Source organism: Oryx dammah, unplaced genomic scaffold, assembly GCF_014754425.2.
Source record: "Oryx dammah isolate SB20612 unplaced genomic scaffold, SCBI_Odam_1.1 HiC_scaffold_18, whole genome shotgun sequence".
NCBI classification, from domain to species: domain Eukaryota; kingdom Metazoa; phylum Chordata; class Mammalia; order Artiodactyla; family Bovidae; genus Oryx; species Oryx dammah.
Window position 1 is genome coordinate 93,206,576 of NW_024070202.1, and position 20,586 is coordinate 93,227,161.

General features: G+C 37.8%; 1 protein-coding gene across 2 annotated transcripts in view; it reads right to left on the reverse strand.

The window, feature by feature from the left end:
* Window positions 1–20,586, reverse strand: part of TNPO3 (transportin 3) — an 83,074-nt gene that overhangs the window by 28,985 nt on the left and 33,503 nt on the right. For both annotated transcript variants that reach the window (XM_040259608.1, XM_040259609.1), the window contains exons 5-11: window positions 13,508–13,651; window positions 10,502–10,677; window positions 9,579–9,717; window positions 8,236–8,382; window positions 5,306–5,413; window positions 3,521–3,612; window positions 1,407–1,546 (exon numbers count right to left, since the gene is read on the reverse strand). In XM_040259608.1, the coding sequence (XP_040115542.1) occupies window positions 1,407–1,546; window positions 3,521–3,612; window positions 5,306–5,413; window positions 8,236–8,382; window positions 9,579–9,717; window positions 10,502–10,677; window positions 13,508–13,651 (946 nt within the window). The remainder of the gene's footprint in view (window positions 1–1,406; window positions 1,547–3,520; window positions 3,613–5,305; window positions 5,414–8,235; window positions 8,383–9,578; window positions 9,718–10,501; window positions 10,678–13,507; window positions 13,652–20,586) is intronic.

Genomic DNA, 20,586 nt, shown 5'->3' on the forward strand with positions numbered 1-20,586 from the left:
AAGTGGCTCAACTACAATGTAAGCCTACCTATCACATGCTCTGTATACAGATACAAGAGAACAGGAACACACAGCTCTCTCTTTTATTTTTGGATATGATGGGTGTTTGTTGCTGCGCTTGGGCTTCCCCTAGTTTTGGAGATTGGGGGCCCCTCTCTAGTTGCGGCAGGCAGGCCTCTCCTTGCTGTGGCTTCTCATGTTGCGGAGCACAGGCTCGAGGCACATGGGCTCAGTAGTTGTGGCACATGGGCTTAGCTGTTCCATGGCATGTGCAATCTTCCTGGACTAGGGACTGAACCCATGTCCCCTGCATTGACAGGGGGATTCTTATCCACTGTACCACCAAGGAAGTCCAACACAGCTCTTTTTAAGTAAGAGTTTCAGGCAATAAAAAAAGAGATCATGTGTAAAATAAAATCAAGTCAAAAGGAGTAATAAAGCAAGATAAGCACAGGGCTTCCCTGGTGGCTCAGTGGTAAAGAATCTGCCTGCCAATGCAGAAGAGGGTTCAGTCTGGGAAGATCCCACATGCTGCAAAGCATAAGCCCACATGCTGCAACTACTAACGCCTGTGCTCCGCAACATAAGCCACTACAATGAGAAGCCTGCGCACTGCAACTGAAGAACAGCCACCATTCATTGCAATGAGAGAAAGCCTGAGCAGCAACAAAGACCCAGCACAGTCAAAAAAAAAAAAAAGAGAGAGATAAGCACAGCACATCGAGCTTAATCATATTCACAAATCTAAGGATTCTTAAAATTCTCAGAATATGTCAGTCTTGAGCATCAGTGGGACTTTATTTATATTAACCTAGATAAATCCTTTAGTCTCTTTGGACTCCACTTTCCTTATCCTGAAAATGAGGGAATCAGAAGAAATTATTTCTAAATTTACTTTCAATTCTAAAATTATTTTTTATGATCTTTATCTTTTTCAAGACAGCCAGAGGTTATACAACTCAACACTCTTCCTCTTAGTTTGTACTTACTTACTTTCAATAATAATTCTTAGTTTTTAAATAGTGCATGTATTTAACACTGAAATGCCCTCCCCTTTGCTATAGTCTATTGGCAGCTTCTAGGTTAGAACTATAGGAGAGTCTGATTAGCTCAAGCCTATGCCAAAGCCTAACAAAGACAGAACTACTTAAGCTGAAGCAGAGTACTAGTAGCAAACTGTCACCCTATTTAGAGATCTAATTTTCAAAGGTTCTTCCTCCAAAGTCTATGATCAGATTATAAAATGTATCAACTGAGCAGTAACTCATATATCTATTCTCAGTGGCTAGAAACAGTCTACTTATCAATAAAAGAGAAAGTAGGAAAACAAAAGCAAAAATAAGAGAGGAAGAAAGAAATCAGAAAAATCAGAAGCAGTAGCTACAGAGGGGAGTGTTCACACATACCAAGGAACTGAGGATTTCGATCGACCACTTCGCTCATCTCTCCAACCAACTCAATGCTGGTGTAGCGCACAGCTGTATGCACAGTCTCCGGGAGACGGACAACTCCTTCAAGGACCTCCACGAGTGTTGGATTGTTCTCCCTGAGTTTAGAAGGCAAGTACTCAGAGTTAACAATTTCAGAGGTGAGGTTATGGCCATAAAACAGGCTGCAATGACACAAATCATTGCTAAGGGTTTCTTTCTAAATAAGTAACCATTTGGATAAAAGTGCTTAAATCTGATATAAAAAATTTTAACCCTCAAAAAGGGGTAAAAGACAGAAATGGAAGTTATCACTGTTTCAGTTGAGAAGCACACTGCTCCTTAATCTTCTGAATGTCAGTGAAGTGTCTAAAGACACATCTTGCTATCAAATAAGGCTCTTCAAACTGGACAGGTAGGCATTTACTGTGGACCAATGTCTTTTAGTGAATTCACTTTATTTATTCCTATATCTGCAGCACCTAGAACAGCGCCTGGCACATAGTGGGCACTCAATAAATAAATATTACTGAATAACTAAATGATTAAATAATTCTTATAGACCACTTCCTATTAGTTGTTATTCTCCAAAATATTTCTTATGGGTGGATAATGGAAACCTTAAGAACAGGTAAGCATGGGGGGGGCCAGCTCACTGACTAAAGAATCAAGAACAAAAGCTGCAGGAATAGATAAAGGTGCTCTGACTTAAAACATGAGAGAAAATTAAAGTTATCCAAATACTTTTCACAGCTCCATGAGTTTATTGTTTCCTTTTCCTTCTCTTTTTCTCACCCCTCAAGGATACTGGCTCAAGTTCTTTTAAGCAGAGGGGAGGATGCCCCCCAAATGACCAGAACATAATCCAGAAATGAAAGATGTTTAAATAAATCCTGGATTAGCGCAAGAACACTCCTTGAAAACTAAGTCTATTAAGCCCTTTATACATTAAAAAACAAAAACAAAAACAAACCCACACCTGTAATCATGCAGTTGGGTTAAATGTGGATAAAGAAAAAACAAAATAAAATCTTCTCTCATTTATGCCTTGTTTCCTAAAGGCACTAAGCTAGTATTGAGACTCTCTACGCATCCTTTCTCATACACAATCACAAATCAGTTAGATCATTAGCATAATATCTTCAGACTGTTACTGAAGGTTCCAAAAGATACCAAAAAGGGCTTAAAAGCAAACAGTATGATCAGTGATTCAGGACTAGAACTTCTTAACAGAGAAAAACAAACCAACTCTGATCTCCTTAAATATTTCCTTGATTAGAAAGTATATAAGATTTCATTGACTAGACCCTGAAAGCCAGCTCAGAAAGAAGCACTGTACATTTTATGAATACATGCCTTAATCATCTCTCCAACCAAAGCCCTGTACAGAGAGCTCAACTGCAGCTGTCTGATTACATACAATACATGAAAACTTGACAGATATCAGCATCAATTTATAAACCCACAGAACAAAGTAAGTTCTGTTTTTAAGGATTCATGTTGAAATAATAAATAGAATTTCTTTGCTAATCAAGGAGAAATCAAATTCTAATAATTTAAAAATTTCCAACAGCAATAACAAAAATAATTGCCCTTTAGATTTTGCTATTCTTTTAAGAGGTATAACTATGCTGTGCCTCTCTGAAACTTACAAATGATTCTCCAAGACAGGAAAAAAGGAGAAAAATATAATTAAATATTTGTAAGGATAACTTACCCAAGATCACAAAAGCAGGTGAGAGCCAAATAAGTGCCTATTCAAATGCTTTTAAGCAAGTGCCAACAATTTAACAGTCTAATAAATTTTTGATTAAACCAACTTTCACAAGGGAGCCTGGGTTGGAAACATAAATCAGCATTCTTTTCCTAGCATCAAGAACAAAAGAACTTTAACTCTAGAAAATGTGGTTAAAACATGGATATCAGCAATGCATGCTACTCTGAACTAGTCTCTTAGAAGTCAGAAGACTAGACAGCATTATAGAAGAAAGAAGTTCTACGAGTTTCCAAACATATCCCACATGAGGAAAAATGGCGCAATTTTCCTTCCTCTGATATTAAGAGTTCCCAGCAAAAGACTTATAGACACTCACGGATCAACACTCTTTGCTATAGCAGCCATGATAAAGAGAACCGCTTCTGTCACCTCCCAGGGTGGGTTGCCTTCTTTCAGAGTAGAATATAACTAGAGAAGAAGAGGTGGATTATGGATCCATTAAAAGAAAAACAGAATAGAGTTCCAAAACAAAACAAAAAACCTGTTAGTTAAAATAAATTCAGCCCCTTGTTTCTAAATTTAATTATCTCTCAGAGCCAGGGGAGAATAGTATTTTCATTTTTCAAATCTTCACTAACTCTAAATCAATACTAGTTTAATATCTGAAACAAATCCATTTAGATTCTCAAGAGTATATCAAGATTATCGTCTGCCCCTACAAAATAGTATTATGGAGAAAACAAAACATATTACATGAGTGTCTTTTCTTGGTTCTGCTAACTGATAAACACATTAACATACTTAAAAATGATGTAAAACCTCTGCATATGCATTGGCTTTACATTTATTATTTTAACTACCTGTCTGCATCAACACTAGTAGTACAGATTAAATTCCTAAAAAGTAGCTGTTCTGAAGCACCCATCACAATACCATGTCCAAGCAAGGGTGGGTGGAGAGAGACAAAGCAAAATACTCAGAGATGTCCTAAAATTTCCCAGGGCATAGCCATCAGTGGAATGTAACTGGCTGTTAGTCTAAATAAGGCTTCTGTAATCAAATAACACACTGCTAGGTAAAATGAAATTAAACAATTCTCTTGTATGACTTCAGAGAACCTGTAAATATACTATTTAGGTCATTTTCCAGTTTTAATTGACAGAACTATTTTTTTCCAGAAAAGAACATCTCATGAGACTGGTGTTTCACAGTACACACCTTGGACAAGACTCACAATAAATGTACATTTGTAAAATGAGATCTGGAGAACAAGTAATTTGTTCAAAGTCACGGAGCCAGTGAGAAAAGAGTTGAAATCTGAGCACAAAGCATTTGCCTGTGATTTAGTGGGGGTCTCACTTAAATCTGCTTTCTAAGAATCCCTAACCCTCTGTAATTAGGTCAAGAAACACACTTTGCTTAATATAAAGAGATACAGTTACAATTATATTAACACTTTCTAGATCGGATGATACCCCAAAATACACCAAATGCATGGGTTACCCATCTTCCAAATTAGGTCAGTTCAGTATGACTGATAAACCATCAAAATCAGTATTTCAGGATTCAGAGCATGATCCAGCAATATGAAAACCACCTGATATTATGCTGATGTTAAGTGACATGGAATGGTGATGACTGTAACCTTATGACCTAAAATGTTATTCACTGATTGTTAGGAAAACCATAGGACATGATTCTTCTACTCTACTACAGTCATCTCTGGGATGAAACCGCAAAGGAATCTAACCATAACTGAACAAACAAAATGCCAAAAAACTAAGATTGCCAGGAGTTGATACATAATTATTAAAAGCAGAAAAATTTATCTATTTTTCCTGGCTAGATCCAAATTCCCTTTAAGTATCTTGGGGGCTTTAAGGTTTATCTATGATCTTCCATTTCAATGGTACAAGTGGAACAGCTCTCACTAGCAAGAATATAGTGTAAAACAATAACTGAACTATTCACTGCAATTGGCTCGTAAGATACTAAATAAACATAGCTACTATATGCCAGGCAGTGTGCTAGGCACCTGCATATCTACTGTCCCATTTAGCCATCAAGATTGAAGAAAAAGATGGAACACTTAGAGAAGACACAGAAGTGAACACAATTAAAATGACTGGTAAAGCTGATTAGAATCTTCAAATGGGCTTACCTGAGCAAAACACTCCATAGATCCAATCAAGAAAATCAAGTCCTTCACTAGGTCTGACACCCGCATCCGAAACTCCCCAAAGTCATCAGTCTCCTCAGGAACCCCCTCCTGAAATTTCAAATCACATAACATTTGTTTTAAACCCACTTAGGCTTTCACTAACTTTTAAAAGAATAAAAAACCCATTAAGCAGTTCAGTCCCAATGAATAAAAAGATAAATTGCATAAATCACAAAGACATTTTACCACAGAAAGTATCCCAAACATTAAGGTATGTCAAATCAATACAACCTATCCTCTACCTTTACTATGAGAAACTCTTTTTTTGACATGTCCAAGCTACATCCTGCCCTGTTGCTAGAAAAATCTAGAGTGGTGGAGGTGGAAAGTGTTCTAGAATATAAGTCTATCTATAATAGATAAAGTCTAGCTTTTTATTACTGAATAAATCTCTGAAACTATGATTCAAGACCTACCAAAATCAATCATTACCACAACTAGACACACAATAGAATATTAGACTTTAAAAAGAATTTTATAAAGGTGCACAGATACATAACACAGGTGTAATAAAATATTAATGGTAGGAGTTACGCAGCAGCTCATCACTTCATGGGAAACAGATGGAGAAACAGTGGAAACAGTGTCAGACTTTATTTTTGGGGGCTCCAAAATCACTCAGATGGTGATTTCAGCCATGAAATTAAAAGATGCTTACTCCTTGGAAGGAAAGTTATGACCAACCTAGATAGCATATTCAAAAGCAAAGACATTACTTTGCCAACAAACGTCCATCTAGTCAAGGCTATGGTATTTCCAGTGGTCATGTATGGATGTGAGAGTTGGACTGTGAAGAAAGCTGAGCGCCAAAGAATTGATGCTTTTGAACTGTGGTGTTGGAGAAGACTTTTGAGAGTCCCTTGGACTGCAAGGAGATCCAACCAGTCCATTCTAAAGGAGATCAGTCCTGGGTATTCTTTGGAAGGAATGATGCTAAAGCTGAAACTCCAGTACTTTGGCCACCTCATGCGAAGAGTTGACTCATTGGAAAAGACTCTGATGCTGGGAGGGATTGGGGGCAGGAGGAGAAGGGGACGACAGAGGATGAGATGGCTGGATGGCATCAGCGACTTGATGGATGTGAGTTTGAGTGAACTCCAGGAGATGGTGATAGACAGGGAGGCCTGGCATGTGCGATTCATTGGGTTGCAAAGAGTTGGACACGACTGAGCGACTGAACTGAACTGAGCTGAATACAGATATTCATTATAAAATTATTTCACCGTTGCTGTATATTTTAATTTTTTCATTAAAAAATACAGAGATCATTCACATTTCATGCTTCTGAAGTTTTTCTTACTCTAACATCCTCCTGTGAGTACACTGCTGCTGCTGCTAAGTCACTTCAGTCGTGTCCGACTCTGTGCGACCCCACAGACGGAAGGTTTACTAATTATGAGATGGTTATGGGTATGTATAAGAATCTTGGACCATGAGTTTCTGAGAAAAGCCCTTAGTATTACTGAGAATTGCTAATCTAATTCAACATTCTTAATTTAAGATGAAAAAATTAAAGCCAAGGAATGAGGAGGAAATAATGGTTGACTCGGATGAGATAATGAATTATGAAGCATGGCACGCACACCTACAAATGTATGGAATTACCTACAAGGGAAATGGTACCACAGAACTAGCAAAGAGATCACGCAAACACAGCCATTTAAACCAGAGTAGCCCTGTTTTTATTTACTTATGTTTCCTCAGTTTAAACAAAAAGTAGTGAAAACCACTGAACTAAATCATCACTAAGGTTCTGTGGAAATACAAAATACCATAACTCAGATGACAACATTAACATTAAGAGCACAGACAGTTTTCATGCCAGGTTTAATAGTAATAGGAAAAAAAAAAAATCCACTCCAATTTATAGGCTGAAGCACAGAGATACTAAACTACCCAACCAAAATGATGAAATAAATACTATAAAATTTGAAATAACTAAGCAAAGAATGTGGTTGAGGCATTTTCCAATTAACTATTTTATAATATTTCTCGTATATTTTCTTCTAAGCAAATAGATTATTTCTACATTTTATTTTAAATTATAAAATCAGCATAAGTAATATAAAGAAAATTTGCATTTATGTGTTCAGGGGAGAGTAATGTTATTTTCCATGTCCTCACACAAATATTTCATTTTTGTGTTTAGTTTTAATCCAACCACGTATTTTATACTATTAATACACAGCATAAAATTTTACATTCTCATTTTTTTATTTGGGATACCAACTATTGCTATCTCAAGTTATTATTTTTAAAATGTATTATTTTTTCTATAGTTTCTTTTGGTTTTATTTATTTTTATTTACTTTTTCGGCTGCATGGCACATGAGATCTTAGCTCTCCAACCCGCACCCCCTGCATTGGAAGTGCAAAGTCTTAACCACTGGGCTGCCAGGGAAGTCAAGTAATTACTTTTAACTGCTGCATTACTCTTTTGTGGCGAGGGCACAGGGCACAGCTTGCAGGATCTTAGCTCTCTAACCAGGGACTGAACTTGGGCCCCACAGCAGTGAAAGCACCAAGTCCTAACCACTGGCTCCCCGAGAAATTTCCTCTTCTATACTCTTGTACATGGATTTACCATATTTTACATTTATAGATAATGCCTTGTAAATAACAATTTTTTTCTTCAGCAGAATTATTTAAGGTGAATTCCCAGAAGTATTACTGACTCAGCAGGACTGATTTCTTTCTAGATAGGCATAGCACTCTTCATTAAACTGGTACTGACTTCCTCAGTGTAAGCTAGAGTGACAGAAAACCTGCAGGTTCCATTAGCTTTATTCTCTATCTTTTCAGTTCCTTTTCAAGTTAGCACTGAAAAGAAGAGGAAATCAAGACATGATTAAATAGAGAAGAAAACTTACATGATCAGGTTCCAACTGGCAGTGGCGAGCCAAGGCATGAAGCAGCCTTTGAATATAAGCTTTGAAGATGCCATGAATAACTTCATCATTCGTTTTGTACAAATGCTCCCCTAGTCGGTACCAAAAATTAAAGGAAATTTCTACTACCTATCAAAAGAAAGAGAAAACATGGTTTATTTGGACCAGAAAAGAAGGCAGTTTTATTATTACTAGGGCTAATAGGAAAGAAACACTTTAAACTAGTAGGAGTGGAACCAGTTTAGCAGCCACCTTTTCTCTAGCAGATTTTTATCTTCCCAAATTATCTTTCCATGTTGGACCCAAAACTCAACATTTAGGATGACTGGCTTTACATTCTCTGTCTAGGCCTGAGATAATTTCTCCAGCAGTACACTGGATTCTAAATTTAGAGAAACAGATACAGAAATCTCTTTAAAATTTAGTCTTTTTCCCTAAATTCTGAAATTATTTTTTTGAGATTAAAACACCTCTCAGCAGATAAACCTACAAATATCTGTACAAACCACAGCTTATCTTATATGTGGCACTATTTAAAGAAGAGATAATTATTACACAGAACAATACTTCTGCCCAAAACTGTTTTGAGTTTCAACAAAATCTAGATATTGTCATGAAAGTATGTTAAGCAAACACATTATTATCTTCTATGTGATCACAGAAAAAAACACTGAGACTCACAAGAACTACTGGGCCCCTCCCTGAGAGGGGCCCTACCATCCTTTTCCCATCAAAGATCCAAAATGAAGCTATTTAAATAGAGCTAACCAAGCTTGGGAATTCTTCTCACTTCTTATACTATTAAGAGGAGATAAAGCCTTTTGAATAAACAGAGTTTTGTTTTTGTTTTCTCTTAATCTAGTAAACTTAAAAGTAGCAGCATGTCTTAGAGATTTGGGGATGAAGAAGACTCTTTAAGTCCTTTGAATCCCATTCTCATTTCCATCCATAATTTGGAGAAAATTTCTGGATTTTAAAACTTGGAGGTACAGTTACTATTTGGTATATTTCTTAAGCTATAAAGCTCTAAAGCTAGAGAGGGGGCCTCATTGGAAAAGTAATAAGCTTTGTTCCTAACAGGTTCCTTCATGCTATGTACCAATCTGCCCAGCTAAAACCAAGTAGGAAAACAGAAAAGAATCAAAGCAGAAGCTGACATATAATTTTTTTTTTTTAATTCACAGCAGAGTAAATGCTTCATGACATTAACTGAAAATAAAACTATAATTTCCCACAAATAAAAAGGTGGATAGGAGATAATAGAATGCAGACAATATGAAACATACAATTGAAAAATAATGGCATCAGCATAGTGTAAACACTACCTCATATTGAGGGTGCCCTGCACAGATAAGAAGCAGTTCCAGAGTTCGTAGGTCTCCAAGGCCTTGGCCTGGCGTACAAACAATTTTTTCAAGAAAAGTTTCACAAAGTTCAGTGAAAATACGGCAGTAATTCAGAACTCTGTAAAGGAAAGAGGAATAAGAACACCCAGTCAGATATCTGTATATTATGTGTACATACTCACAGACACAGTTAATGAAATAAAGAAACAATCCTTGGCCTAAGAAATATGTAGTGATTATTTGCTATGGTGTAGCATAATCTCCTTAGCAAACATCTTTCCTTAAATCATATACTTTTAAACATATAAGCAAATATAAGTCAGTCAGTTCAAATTCTCAATTATTAAAACATCTGAAGAAAATTCCCATTAAATCACACTTGATACGTCAAAGGTCATCCCTAATTCTTAGAGCCTTATCCTCTGTAAGTGCTGCTGCTGCTGCTACTAAGTCGCTTCAGTGTGTCCGACTCTCTGCGACTTACTATTCTGCATGATCACCACATCTCCCTCTGAATTTGATTTCCACTCCTGGTTCAGAGGTGAATAGCAGAGGATCTTGAGGATGCAATGTATATATTTACACAGGGTCATGAAGAATGGAGGTTTTTTTTTTTTTTTTAAATCTAGTAAACTTAAGTGGCAGCATGTCTTTGAGATTTAGAGATGAAGGAGACTCTTTAAGGCTCTTCAATCTCATTCTCATTTCCTTCCATAATTTGGAGAAAATTTTTGGATGTTAAAACTTGAAGGTACAGTTAAGATTTGGTATGTTTTTTAGCTGTAAACTCTAAAGAATAACTGAAGCTAGAGACAGGGCTTCAGTGGCAAAATATGGATGAACAGAAGGTGACTTAAAAGAATCCCAGGCTGTATAGTCTACTGCCCTTAATAACTACTCACTTATCTAAATCTTCACGTGCCACAGCCATATGATAGGCTGTCTCCAATGTCAGGACTCCTTGAAAAAGTTGCATGGCTAATGCCAAGTTAGTTTCCACATTCTCAATGGCATAGAGAGCTGAGCACACGCAGTCTGAAGCAGCTTCGTGTAGATTTGATGAGGTCTTATCCTGTTGCTGGGAGGTAGCAGGAATAGGGAAGTAAGATAATTAAGCTATAATCCAATAGGATAGCAATTAAAACCTGTTTCTGAACATGTACTTTATATATGCATAATAGCCTAATATTCATGGCCTCCAATGAGACAACATCCAGCAATCTTCCTATTTCTGACTGTTATTTCCCTATTTGCCAAGCAAATCTGCCGTTTGGTACCTCAATCATGGATGGTCACATGACTTCTAAAATTCACGTTTTCTCCCATTTACTAGTCCCTCCTGGAATGCCTTGTGTTCCCTGCCCTATTTTCCATGGAAATCTTCTCCATCTTTTTTCTGATATTCACGTACTATTAAAAGTGAAAAGGTTCAACAAATATCAACGACTCAAACCTAACACATTACTGTGATATTTCAGAATACTAAGGTTAAACAGAAGTTCTGAAAGCTTCTGGGGAAAAGAGAAGGTAACTTAGAAAGGCGCAAAAATCAAGTTATTCATCTCATTAGTAATGATACCTGCCAGTATATAGGAAAACAAGGCCTTGGAAATTTTGAAGAAAAAGAATATTGAGTTTGAAACTCTATATCTAAGCTAAATCATTAATTAAGAATGAAATAAAAATATTTCTCAAGAATGCATGCAAAAACTCAGTATTTATTTCCCACATATCCTTCTGAGGAAAGTATCTGAGATGGGTCCAAAAAAAAGGTTAATCCAATCCATAGCAGAGTAAAGAAAAGTCCCCGGATGACAACTGGGCGCAACTGATACAAACTAGAGCATATTAGAAGATTCAGGGAGGGAGGCCCCTAGGGGTTCTATTACACAGTCCAGAGATTGGATAAATTTAGTAAAGGCACACTGGTCGTTTGTGAATAAAAAAACACAAGGACATTTAGAATCTCCAAGGGGGTAAAAAGCTATAAAAGCAGGGTTGGAAAAGCACAAAGACACAAATTATTCATTAGGCTATTCTTTTGAGTGGTGGTGAACTCAAAAATATTCGTTGTACTACAATGTTTCAAAAGTTAAATAAATGTTCAAATTTACTCTTTTATATATATCAATTATTATTTTTAAAATATATATTTTTTAAGAACTATAAGAAAAAAAGCTATATAATAAGGTCCTGGCCTAAGCATTTGTTTAGTTGCTAAGTTATGTCCAACCCTTTTGGTGACCCCATGGACTGTAGTCTGCCAGGGTCCTCTGTCCATGGGATTTCTCAGGTAAGAATACTGCACTGAGTTGCCATTTCCTTCTCCAGGAACCTTCCCAACCCAGGGATCAAACTGACATCTCCTGCACTGCAAGCAGATTCTTTACAACTGAACCACCAGGGAGGCCCTAGCATAAAGCAAACTATTTAGTTTTATGTGGCATGACTGCAAACCACTGAAAGAATATAAGAATGAGAATATATCTGACCCTGACTCTAGAAACATTCTTAAGTAACAGAGGACTGGTCATGACACTGGATCAATAGAGAAAACAATAGCAATATATCTGGCACATTACTTAGTTTGTTCTTTACCCCAATCTCAGTTCCCAAGAGTCATCACTGAAGTCTGAAGTGTATTTTAGACTGTCCTCCATTCATATGTTATCATATTTATATACTTTAAAAAAAAAAGTGGGACCTGGATTTTTAAATACTGACTACTCTTTAACACAACATGGTGAGATAAAAATCAGAATTACTATCATTAAGGTATGGCATCAACAGACATGGAGACAAAGATAATGATTAGCAAAACAATTCCTAGCATCTTAATTTTCCTGAATTTTAGCTTCTGATGCAAGAATGACAGCAAAAATACACTAAAGACATTATAGATAATATCTAAAATGTCTCCTTGAAGAATCCATTTTCCTTTTCTTTCTTAAATCCAGTGATATCAATTAATATCATGCTGCTGCTAAGTTGCTTCAGTTGTATCCGACTCTGTGCGACCCCAGAGACGGCAGCCCACCAGGCTGCCCCGTCCCTGGGATTCTCCAGGCAAGAACATTGGAGTGGGTTGCCATTTCCTTCTCCACTGCGCGAAAGTGAAAAGTGAAAGTAAAGTCACTCAGTTGTGTCCGACTCTTCTCAATCCCATGGACTGCAGCCCACCATGTTAGCATCTTCTAAATAGTTTACCAGCATACACCCAGAATGGAAATACAGAATTTCTACCCTAATATGTGTTCATGGAAGGAAAACCATCAAGGAGAAAGAGACAAAGCCACACCCACCTCCAAAGACCTGTTTAACAATTGTGCTTGAGATACTGCTACTTTTTGTTCTAAAAACTAGTCTTATTCTAAGCACTCCCATCAACTAAGACAGAGGAATGTACTACTAGGCATTATTACTTTTAAAATTTAAGAAAGAAATGTACCAGTATATAAAAAGACATGACTTTTAATCTCAAAAACCCAAAATTCATCATATCATACCCTAATGTTTAACTATCTCAACTATGAAGATAATATTCTGATCTGTAATTGTGTCAACCACCCAATGGTCATTATTAGAAACACACAACTTAATACTTTAAAAATAACAAAAAAGATGCCAATGGTACTTCTGTTACTTGAATTTTAGTATGTAAATCACTGATCTACATATAAAACTGCTTTTCTCTTAAACCTAGCTACATTCTATTCTGAGCACTGAAAATAATATCTTAATGTGATATTCGGCAACAAGGAAGGGACAGTGCTGCTTTCTTACCATACACTTCCTACTCACACTGCAAAACTCCGAAAACACTCTTATATCCCATAAGGGCAGTTACTGTAAGTGACTATGTGCCAGAAATAAACAGAAGTCATTTCATAAATGAAGCCATTACTTACCAAAACCTCAAAAAGGAGTGCTAGTAACTTATTGTTAGCCATGAAGTTACTGTCCAAAACTCCTAAGTTAAACCAACTTCCCAAACAGCGAAAGACCTTCATAAGCATTTTCTCATCTGTTCCTGCTTTTTCTACACAAGTCATCTGAAAAGAAGAAAAAAATTATAAAATAATACCAATTTTTACATTTAAAACATTGTTAAAAAATGAAATATTTTTACAAACACTTTATAGATATGATACTGAGAAGGATAGCAATAACAGCCTAACAGTTAAAAGTGCTTTTTACTTGCCAGACACTGTTTTGTTGCTCTTAATTCATTTAATCTCCACTAAAATTGTACAAGGATGTATATACTATTATTATCTTTATTATCTCCACTTTCTAACCTGAGAAGCTGAACTACACAGAGGTACAGACTGGTTCAAAGATACATATGTTTCAGAAACAACTATATTTCTTAGATTCCACTTCTCTATTAATATAATCTTATCAACAGAATTGTCTTTAGCACTCATAATCTCAGCCCCTCCATGTTTCACAGCCTTGTCATGGTGAAGGGGTCTGCATAACTCAATGAAACTATAAGCCATGCTGTAAAGCACCACTCAAGACAGACGGATAGCTACTAATAGCTCCAGGAAGACAGAACTGGCTGGGCCAAAGCAAACACTCAGCTATAGATGTGTCTGGTGAGGAAAGTGAAGTTTGATGCTATAAAGAACAATACTGCACAGGAGCCTGGAATGTTAGGTCCATGAATCAAGGTAACCTAGACACTGTCAGGCAGTAGATGGCAAGATTGAGCACTGACATCTTAGAAATCAGTGAACTAAAAGGGACTCAAATGAGAGAATTTAATTCAGACGACCATCCTATCTATTACTATGGACAAGAATCTGCTAGAAGAAATAGAGTAACCCTCACAGTCAACAAAGAGTCCAAAATGCAGTACCTGGGTGCAATCTTAAAAACAACAGTATGATCTCAGTTTGTTTCAGCATCACAGTAATCCAAGTCTATGCCCCAACCATTAATGCTGAAGAAGTTAACCAATTCGTTGAAGACCTACAGCATCTCCTAGCACAGAAACACACACACACAAAGATGTCCTTTTCATCACAGGGGACTGCAATGCAAAAGGAAGAAGTCAAGAGATATCCAGAGTAACAGGTAAGTTTCTCCTTGGAGTACAAAATGAAACAGAACAAAGGCTAACAGAGTTTTATCAAGAGAATATGCTGGTTATAGAACATCCTTTTCCAACAACCCAAGAGATGACTCTACACATGGACATTACCAGATGGTCAATACTGAAATCAGATTATGTTCTTTGCAGTCAAAGATGGAGACAGTCTATACAGTCAGTAAAATAATACCTAAAAAGCTGACTGTGGTTGAGATCATGAGCTCCTTATTGAAAAATTTAGGCTTAAACTTAAGTAGAGAAAACCACTAGGCCATTCAGTTCAGTTCAGTCACTCAGTCGTGTCCGACTCTTTACAACCCCACGAATCGTAGCACGCCAGGCCTCCCTGTCCATCACCAAATCCCAGAGTTCACTCAGACTCGCGTCTGACCTAAACCAAATCCCCTTATATTATACAGTGGAGATGATGAATAGATTCAAGGGATTAGATCTGGTAGACAGTGCTTGAAGAACTACAGATGGAGGTTCATAACACTGTAGAGGAGGCAATGACAAAAACCACCCCAAAGAAAAAGAAATGCAAGAAGGCAAAGCAGTTGTCAGAGGAGGCTCTACAAATAGCTGAGGAAGAAGAGAAGCCAAAGGCAAGGGAAAAGGAAAAGATATACCCAACTGAATGCAGAGTTCCAGAGAATAGCAAGGGGAGACAAGAAGGCCTTAAATAAACAATGCAAAGAAATAGAAGAAAACAACAGAATGGGAAAGACTAGAGGTTTCTTCAAGAAAATTAGAGATATCAAGGGACCATTTCATGTGTATTCATGGCAAGAATATACAGAAGAACTATACAAAAAAGGACTTAATAACCCAGATAACCATGATAGTGTGGTCACTCACCTAGAGCCAGATATCCTGGAATATAAAGTCATGTGGGCCTTAGGAAGGATTACAACAAAACTAGTGGAGGTGATGGAATTCTAGCTGAGCTATTAAAAATCCTAAAAGATGATCCTGTTTAAAAAGTGTTGTACTCAGAATGTCAGCAAATTTGGAAAACTCAGCAGTGGCCACAGAACTAGAGAAGGTCAGTTTTCATCCCAATCCCAAAGAAGGTCAATGCCAAAGAATGTTCAAACTATCGTACAACTGCGCTCATTTCACATGCTAGCAAGGTTATGTCAAAATCGTTCAAGACAGGCTTCAACAGTACAGGAACCAAGAACTTCCAGATGTACAAGCTGGGTTTAGAAAAGGTAAATCAAACTGCCAACATCCACTGGATCATTGAGAAAGCAAGGGAGTTCCAGAAAAACATCTATTTCTGCTTTATGGACTGTGCTAAAGCCTTTGACTCTGTGGATCACAATGAACTGTGGAAAACTGAAAGAGATGGGAGTTCCACTACATAACCTGTCTCCTGAGAAACCTGTATATGGGTCAAGAAGCAACAGTTAGAACTGGACTCTGAACAACTGACTGGTTCAAAATTGGGAAAGGAGTATGACAAGGCTATATATTGTCATGCTGTTTATTTAACTTATATGCAGAGTACATCATTTGAAATGCTGGGCTGGATGAGTCACAAGCTGGAATCAAGATTGCCAGGAGAAATATCAACAACCCCAGATATGCAGATGATACCTCCCTAATGACAGAAAGTAAAGAGGAACTAAAGAGCCTCTTAATGAGGGTGAAACAGGAGAGTGAAAAAGCTGGCTTGAAACTCAACATTCAAAACACTAAGATCATGGCATCTGGTCCCATCACTTCATGGCAAACCTAAGGGGATAAAGTGGAAGCAGTGACAGATTTCATTTTCTTGGGCTCCAAAATCACTGCAGATGGTGACTACCACCAGGAAATTAAAAGACACTTGCTCTTTGGAAGGAAAGCTGTGACAAACCTAGACAGTGTATTAAAAAAGCAGAGACATCACTTTGCCAACAACAGTCCATGTACAGTCAAAGCTATGGCTTTTCCGGTAGTCATGTACGGATGTGAAAGTTGGATCATAAAGAAGGCTGAGTGTCAAAGAATTGATGCTTTCAAACTGTGCTGGAAAAGACTCTCAAGTGTCCCTTGGACTGCAAGAAAATCAAACCAGTCAATCCTGAAGGAAATCAACCCTGAATATTCACTGCAAGAACTGAAGCTGAAGCTCCAATACTTTGGCCACCTGATGTGAATAGCTCACTCACTGGAAAAGACCCTGAGGCTGGGAAAGGTTGAGGCTAAACGAGAAAGGGGCAGCAGAAGATGAGATAGGTTAGACAGCATCACTGACTCAATGGACATGAATTTGAGCAAACTCCAGGAAAGAGGGGAGGACAGAGGAGCCTGGTGTGCTCTAGTCCATGGGTTTGCAAAGAGTCAGACACGACTTAGTGACTGAATAAGAACAAATAATAATTGATCTTGAATTAACAAAATGGAGAATAAATGAAGGGAGAAAAATATTAGAGTCCAGGATTAGTTCAAGAGCAAGAAGAATAATATTTTAAAAAATTTTAAAGTTCAATACAATATTTAGGAGTAAGTCCATTTGAATGGACCACAAAGTGTAATACTGACAAGATGAAAAGATAGAATAAAAACATTAAAGAGAACATGGGGGAACTAAATGAAAAAAGTTCTAAGAAGTCTTCAGTATCTGCTATCACAGCCAAGGACATATTTTTCTTGGTAATTGTGGACTAATTTCATCCTCTAAGTTCTAAAACATGACAAAAGACACAAGAGACTTATACAGTTTATTAAGTCCCACAAGGATATATCAATATTTTCCAGATATCATGATGATATCATCTGTCATCGATTATGATGAAGTGCTAAATCAAGTCCAAGTAGCTAAATGCACTTGATCATCATGGCAGTAATAATAACTATAAGGACTACAGTGGCTGCTGAATTTTTTTTAGTCATTTGAGTGCTTACAAAATTACAAGCTTGGGTCTGTTAACCCAGCTCAAGTCACAGTCTAAGAACTAGCAAACTTCCATGACAGCTCTAAATGAAGCTCTTATAATATTGCTCAAACTCATATACAAAATTTAATTGTGTGGCTTGCTGAATTACAAACAACAGTTGAATTTACAGTCCTACCAAGTTTCTCATGTCAAAGTCCTGAAATTGACAGGTAAACAGCAGACTTCTGAAGTTTGGAATGGGGACACCCAGTTGGACCCTAATGAAACTGGTAATCCAAGTCACTTTGAGTCTCCCTTTCCAACAGAAGTAGCCTCTGCCTTCCAGTGTCTAAGACAAGCCTTCCTCAGGGCTTTGAAGCTGAGACAGAGGCCTTGAAAGAAGATGAAGAAGATGCCCAATCTCTTCAACACCTTCCACAAACATCCCCAATAACACTCATAAACTAGGGTCAAATCTCAGAATGTTCTAGGGGAACAGGAGGAAACAACTTATACACCAATAGAACTGTGAAACTTTACTTATATGCGTCTGAAGAAATCTAGGAAACACGCAGAAAGGTGTTAGACTGAGGAAGGCTGGACTATAACACTAGATTGAGCCAAACATTGACACAAGTATACTTCTTTGAGAGTCTTCATTTAGTGAGTGTATGGAGTCTCTGGGAAGTACCAATAGGAACATCATAGTACAAATATCTAGAATTTTGGAACAAATCTATGCACTCTTCTGCAGGTAACTATTTGTCTTTTGAAAATCAGCTTCTGGCTTGCTATAAGACCTGGGCAGGCCTATCCATAGGACATCAGGTGATCATGTGGCCTGAGCTTCCCACCATGAACTAAGTATTGTCTGAACTACCTAGTTTTAAGATTGGGCATGCATAACAGAGACTTGTCATCAGATGAAAATGATATAAAGAGGTTGAATATAGGAAGATTTGGAAGCTACAAAAATGTTACATGAGTATAGGTGGCTCAGATTCTCTGACACCACTTATTCTTGCATTGATTCACCCCCTTCAGTCCATGCCTGTGGCCTCCTGGGGTGTCCTTACAGCTGGATAACTGAAGAAGAAAACATTCAAGTCTGGATTACAGATTGATCTGCATATGCTGGTACCACCTGAAGGCAGACAGCTACAGCATTATAGGCCCACTCCGGGGCCACAGTGAAGGCCAGTGCTGAAGGAAAACCCTCCTAGTGGCCATAATTTCAAGCAGTATGTATAGCTGTCCACCATGTCTGCAGTGAGATGACCAGAAATTCGGATCGCCACTTATTCATGGACCCTTGTCAATCATTTGGATGGATGATCAGGGATTTGGTAGAAACAAGATTGGAAGACTGGTGACAAGCAAGTCTGAGAAAGAGGTATATGAATGACATATAAATGGGCACAGATTTCTGCCCGATGTGAATACCCACCAGAGCATCACTATAATGGAATTTCCCAATGATAGATAGACAAAATGACAAACTCTAACAATGTCAGCCTCTTTCCCTAGCCATCCAGTGCTTGCTCAATAGGCTCATAAACAAAGTGGCCAGAGTAGTAGGGATGGAGGCTAAACATATATTAACATGGATTTCCACTTTACCAAGGCTTAACAGGTAAACACTGCTGATGAGTGTCTGTCAACAGCAGAGACGAACACTGAGTCCCCAGTGGCACCAACTGCCATGGGGACCAGGTTCACTGATTATATTGGCTTCTATCATGGAGGAAGCAGAGATTCGTTCTCATAGGAATAGACCCAAATTCTGGATGTAGAACTGTCTTCCCTGCTTGTAATGCTTCTGTCAGCATTATCATTCATAGACTCAAAGAATACCACACCTAACCATGATGGTATCATATCAAATCAAGAAACTCATATCAGAATAAAGGAAGTACAGTAATGGGCAACTCTGAGCTCTATTAGTTTGGAGATCTGGGTCCCAAAGAAGGTATGTTTCCACCAGGCAACTCAAAAATAATTCCAGTGAATTGGAATGTAAGACTACCACCTGGACAATGGGAGCTTCTTATGCCACTGAACCAACAGGAAAAGGAGTTACTTTACAGACTAGAGTGACAAATCACAATTACCAGTGAAACACTGTATTGCTTCTATATAATCAAAGCAAGGAGTTCTAGGTCTGGAACCCAGAGGATTTTCTAGGGAGTCTCTTTGTTACTTCCATGCCTAAAAGGTTAATGGAAAACTACAGAAACAACAATCCACAAGGCAGGATGATTGAGGGCTCAGACTTTTTGGGAATGAAGTCTTGGGTAACTTCACAGAGTAAAGAATCCCAAGCAGCGAAGTTTCTGGTCAGGGCAGGTGTCCATTCAGGCTGCTATGAACAGAATAATACAGAATAGGTGGCTTATAAAACAATGGAAATCTTTCTTACAGTTCTGGAGACTGTTAGTCCAAGATCAAGGCACCAGTCTCTGCTGAGGACCTGCTCCTTGTTTCATAAACAACTGTCTTTTTACTGTGTCTTCACATGGCATAAACGGGAAAGGAGCTGTCTGGGGTCTCTTTTATATGGGTACTAATCCCATTCATGAGGGCTCCACTGTCATGACCTAAGCACCTCCGAAAGGCCACATCTCCAATACCATCACCTTGGGGATTCGTTTTCAACATATGAATTTCGAGGCAGGGGCACACACAAATAGTCAACCTATAGCAGCAGAGAAAACATGAAATGAGTTGTGGAAGAAAAAAGCCATATATACCAATTATAGCCTTGTAATCAATATAAGTGAGGACTGTAGTAGTTCCATATTTTCTATCTGCTTGTTACACCACTGCACTCATGTTTAAATATGTGTAAAAGAGCACCTATGGGAGCTAAGTTAAAAGGCAAGACCGTGGCCCGCTGCAGAGGTATTGCCTCTCAGCTCCAAATTCACCCTTTTAGAACTACTCTGTGAAAATGGATATGGGTCCTTTAAATATTTTTTCCTGTGCCAACTGGCACTAACTTTTTGTCAGAAGGTCACTAAAG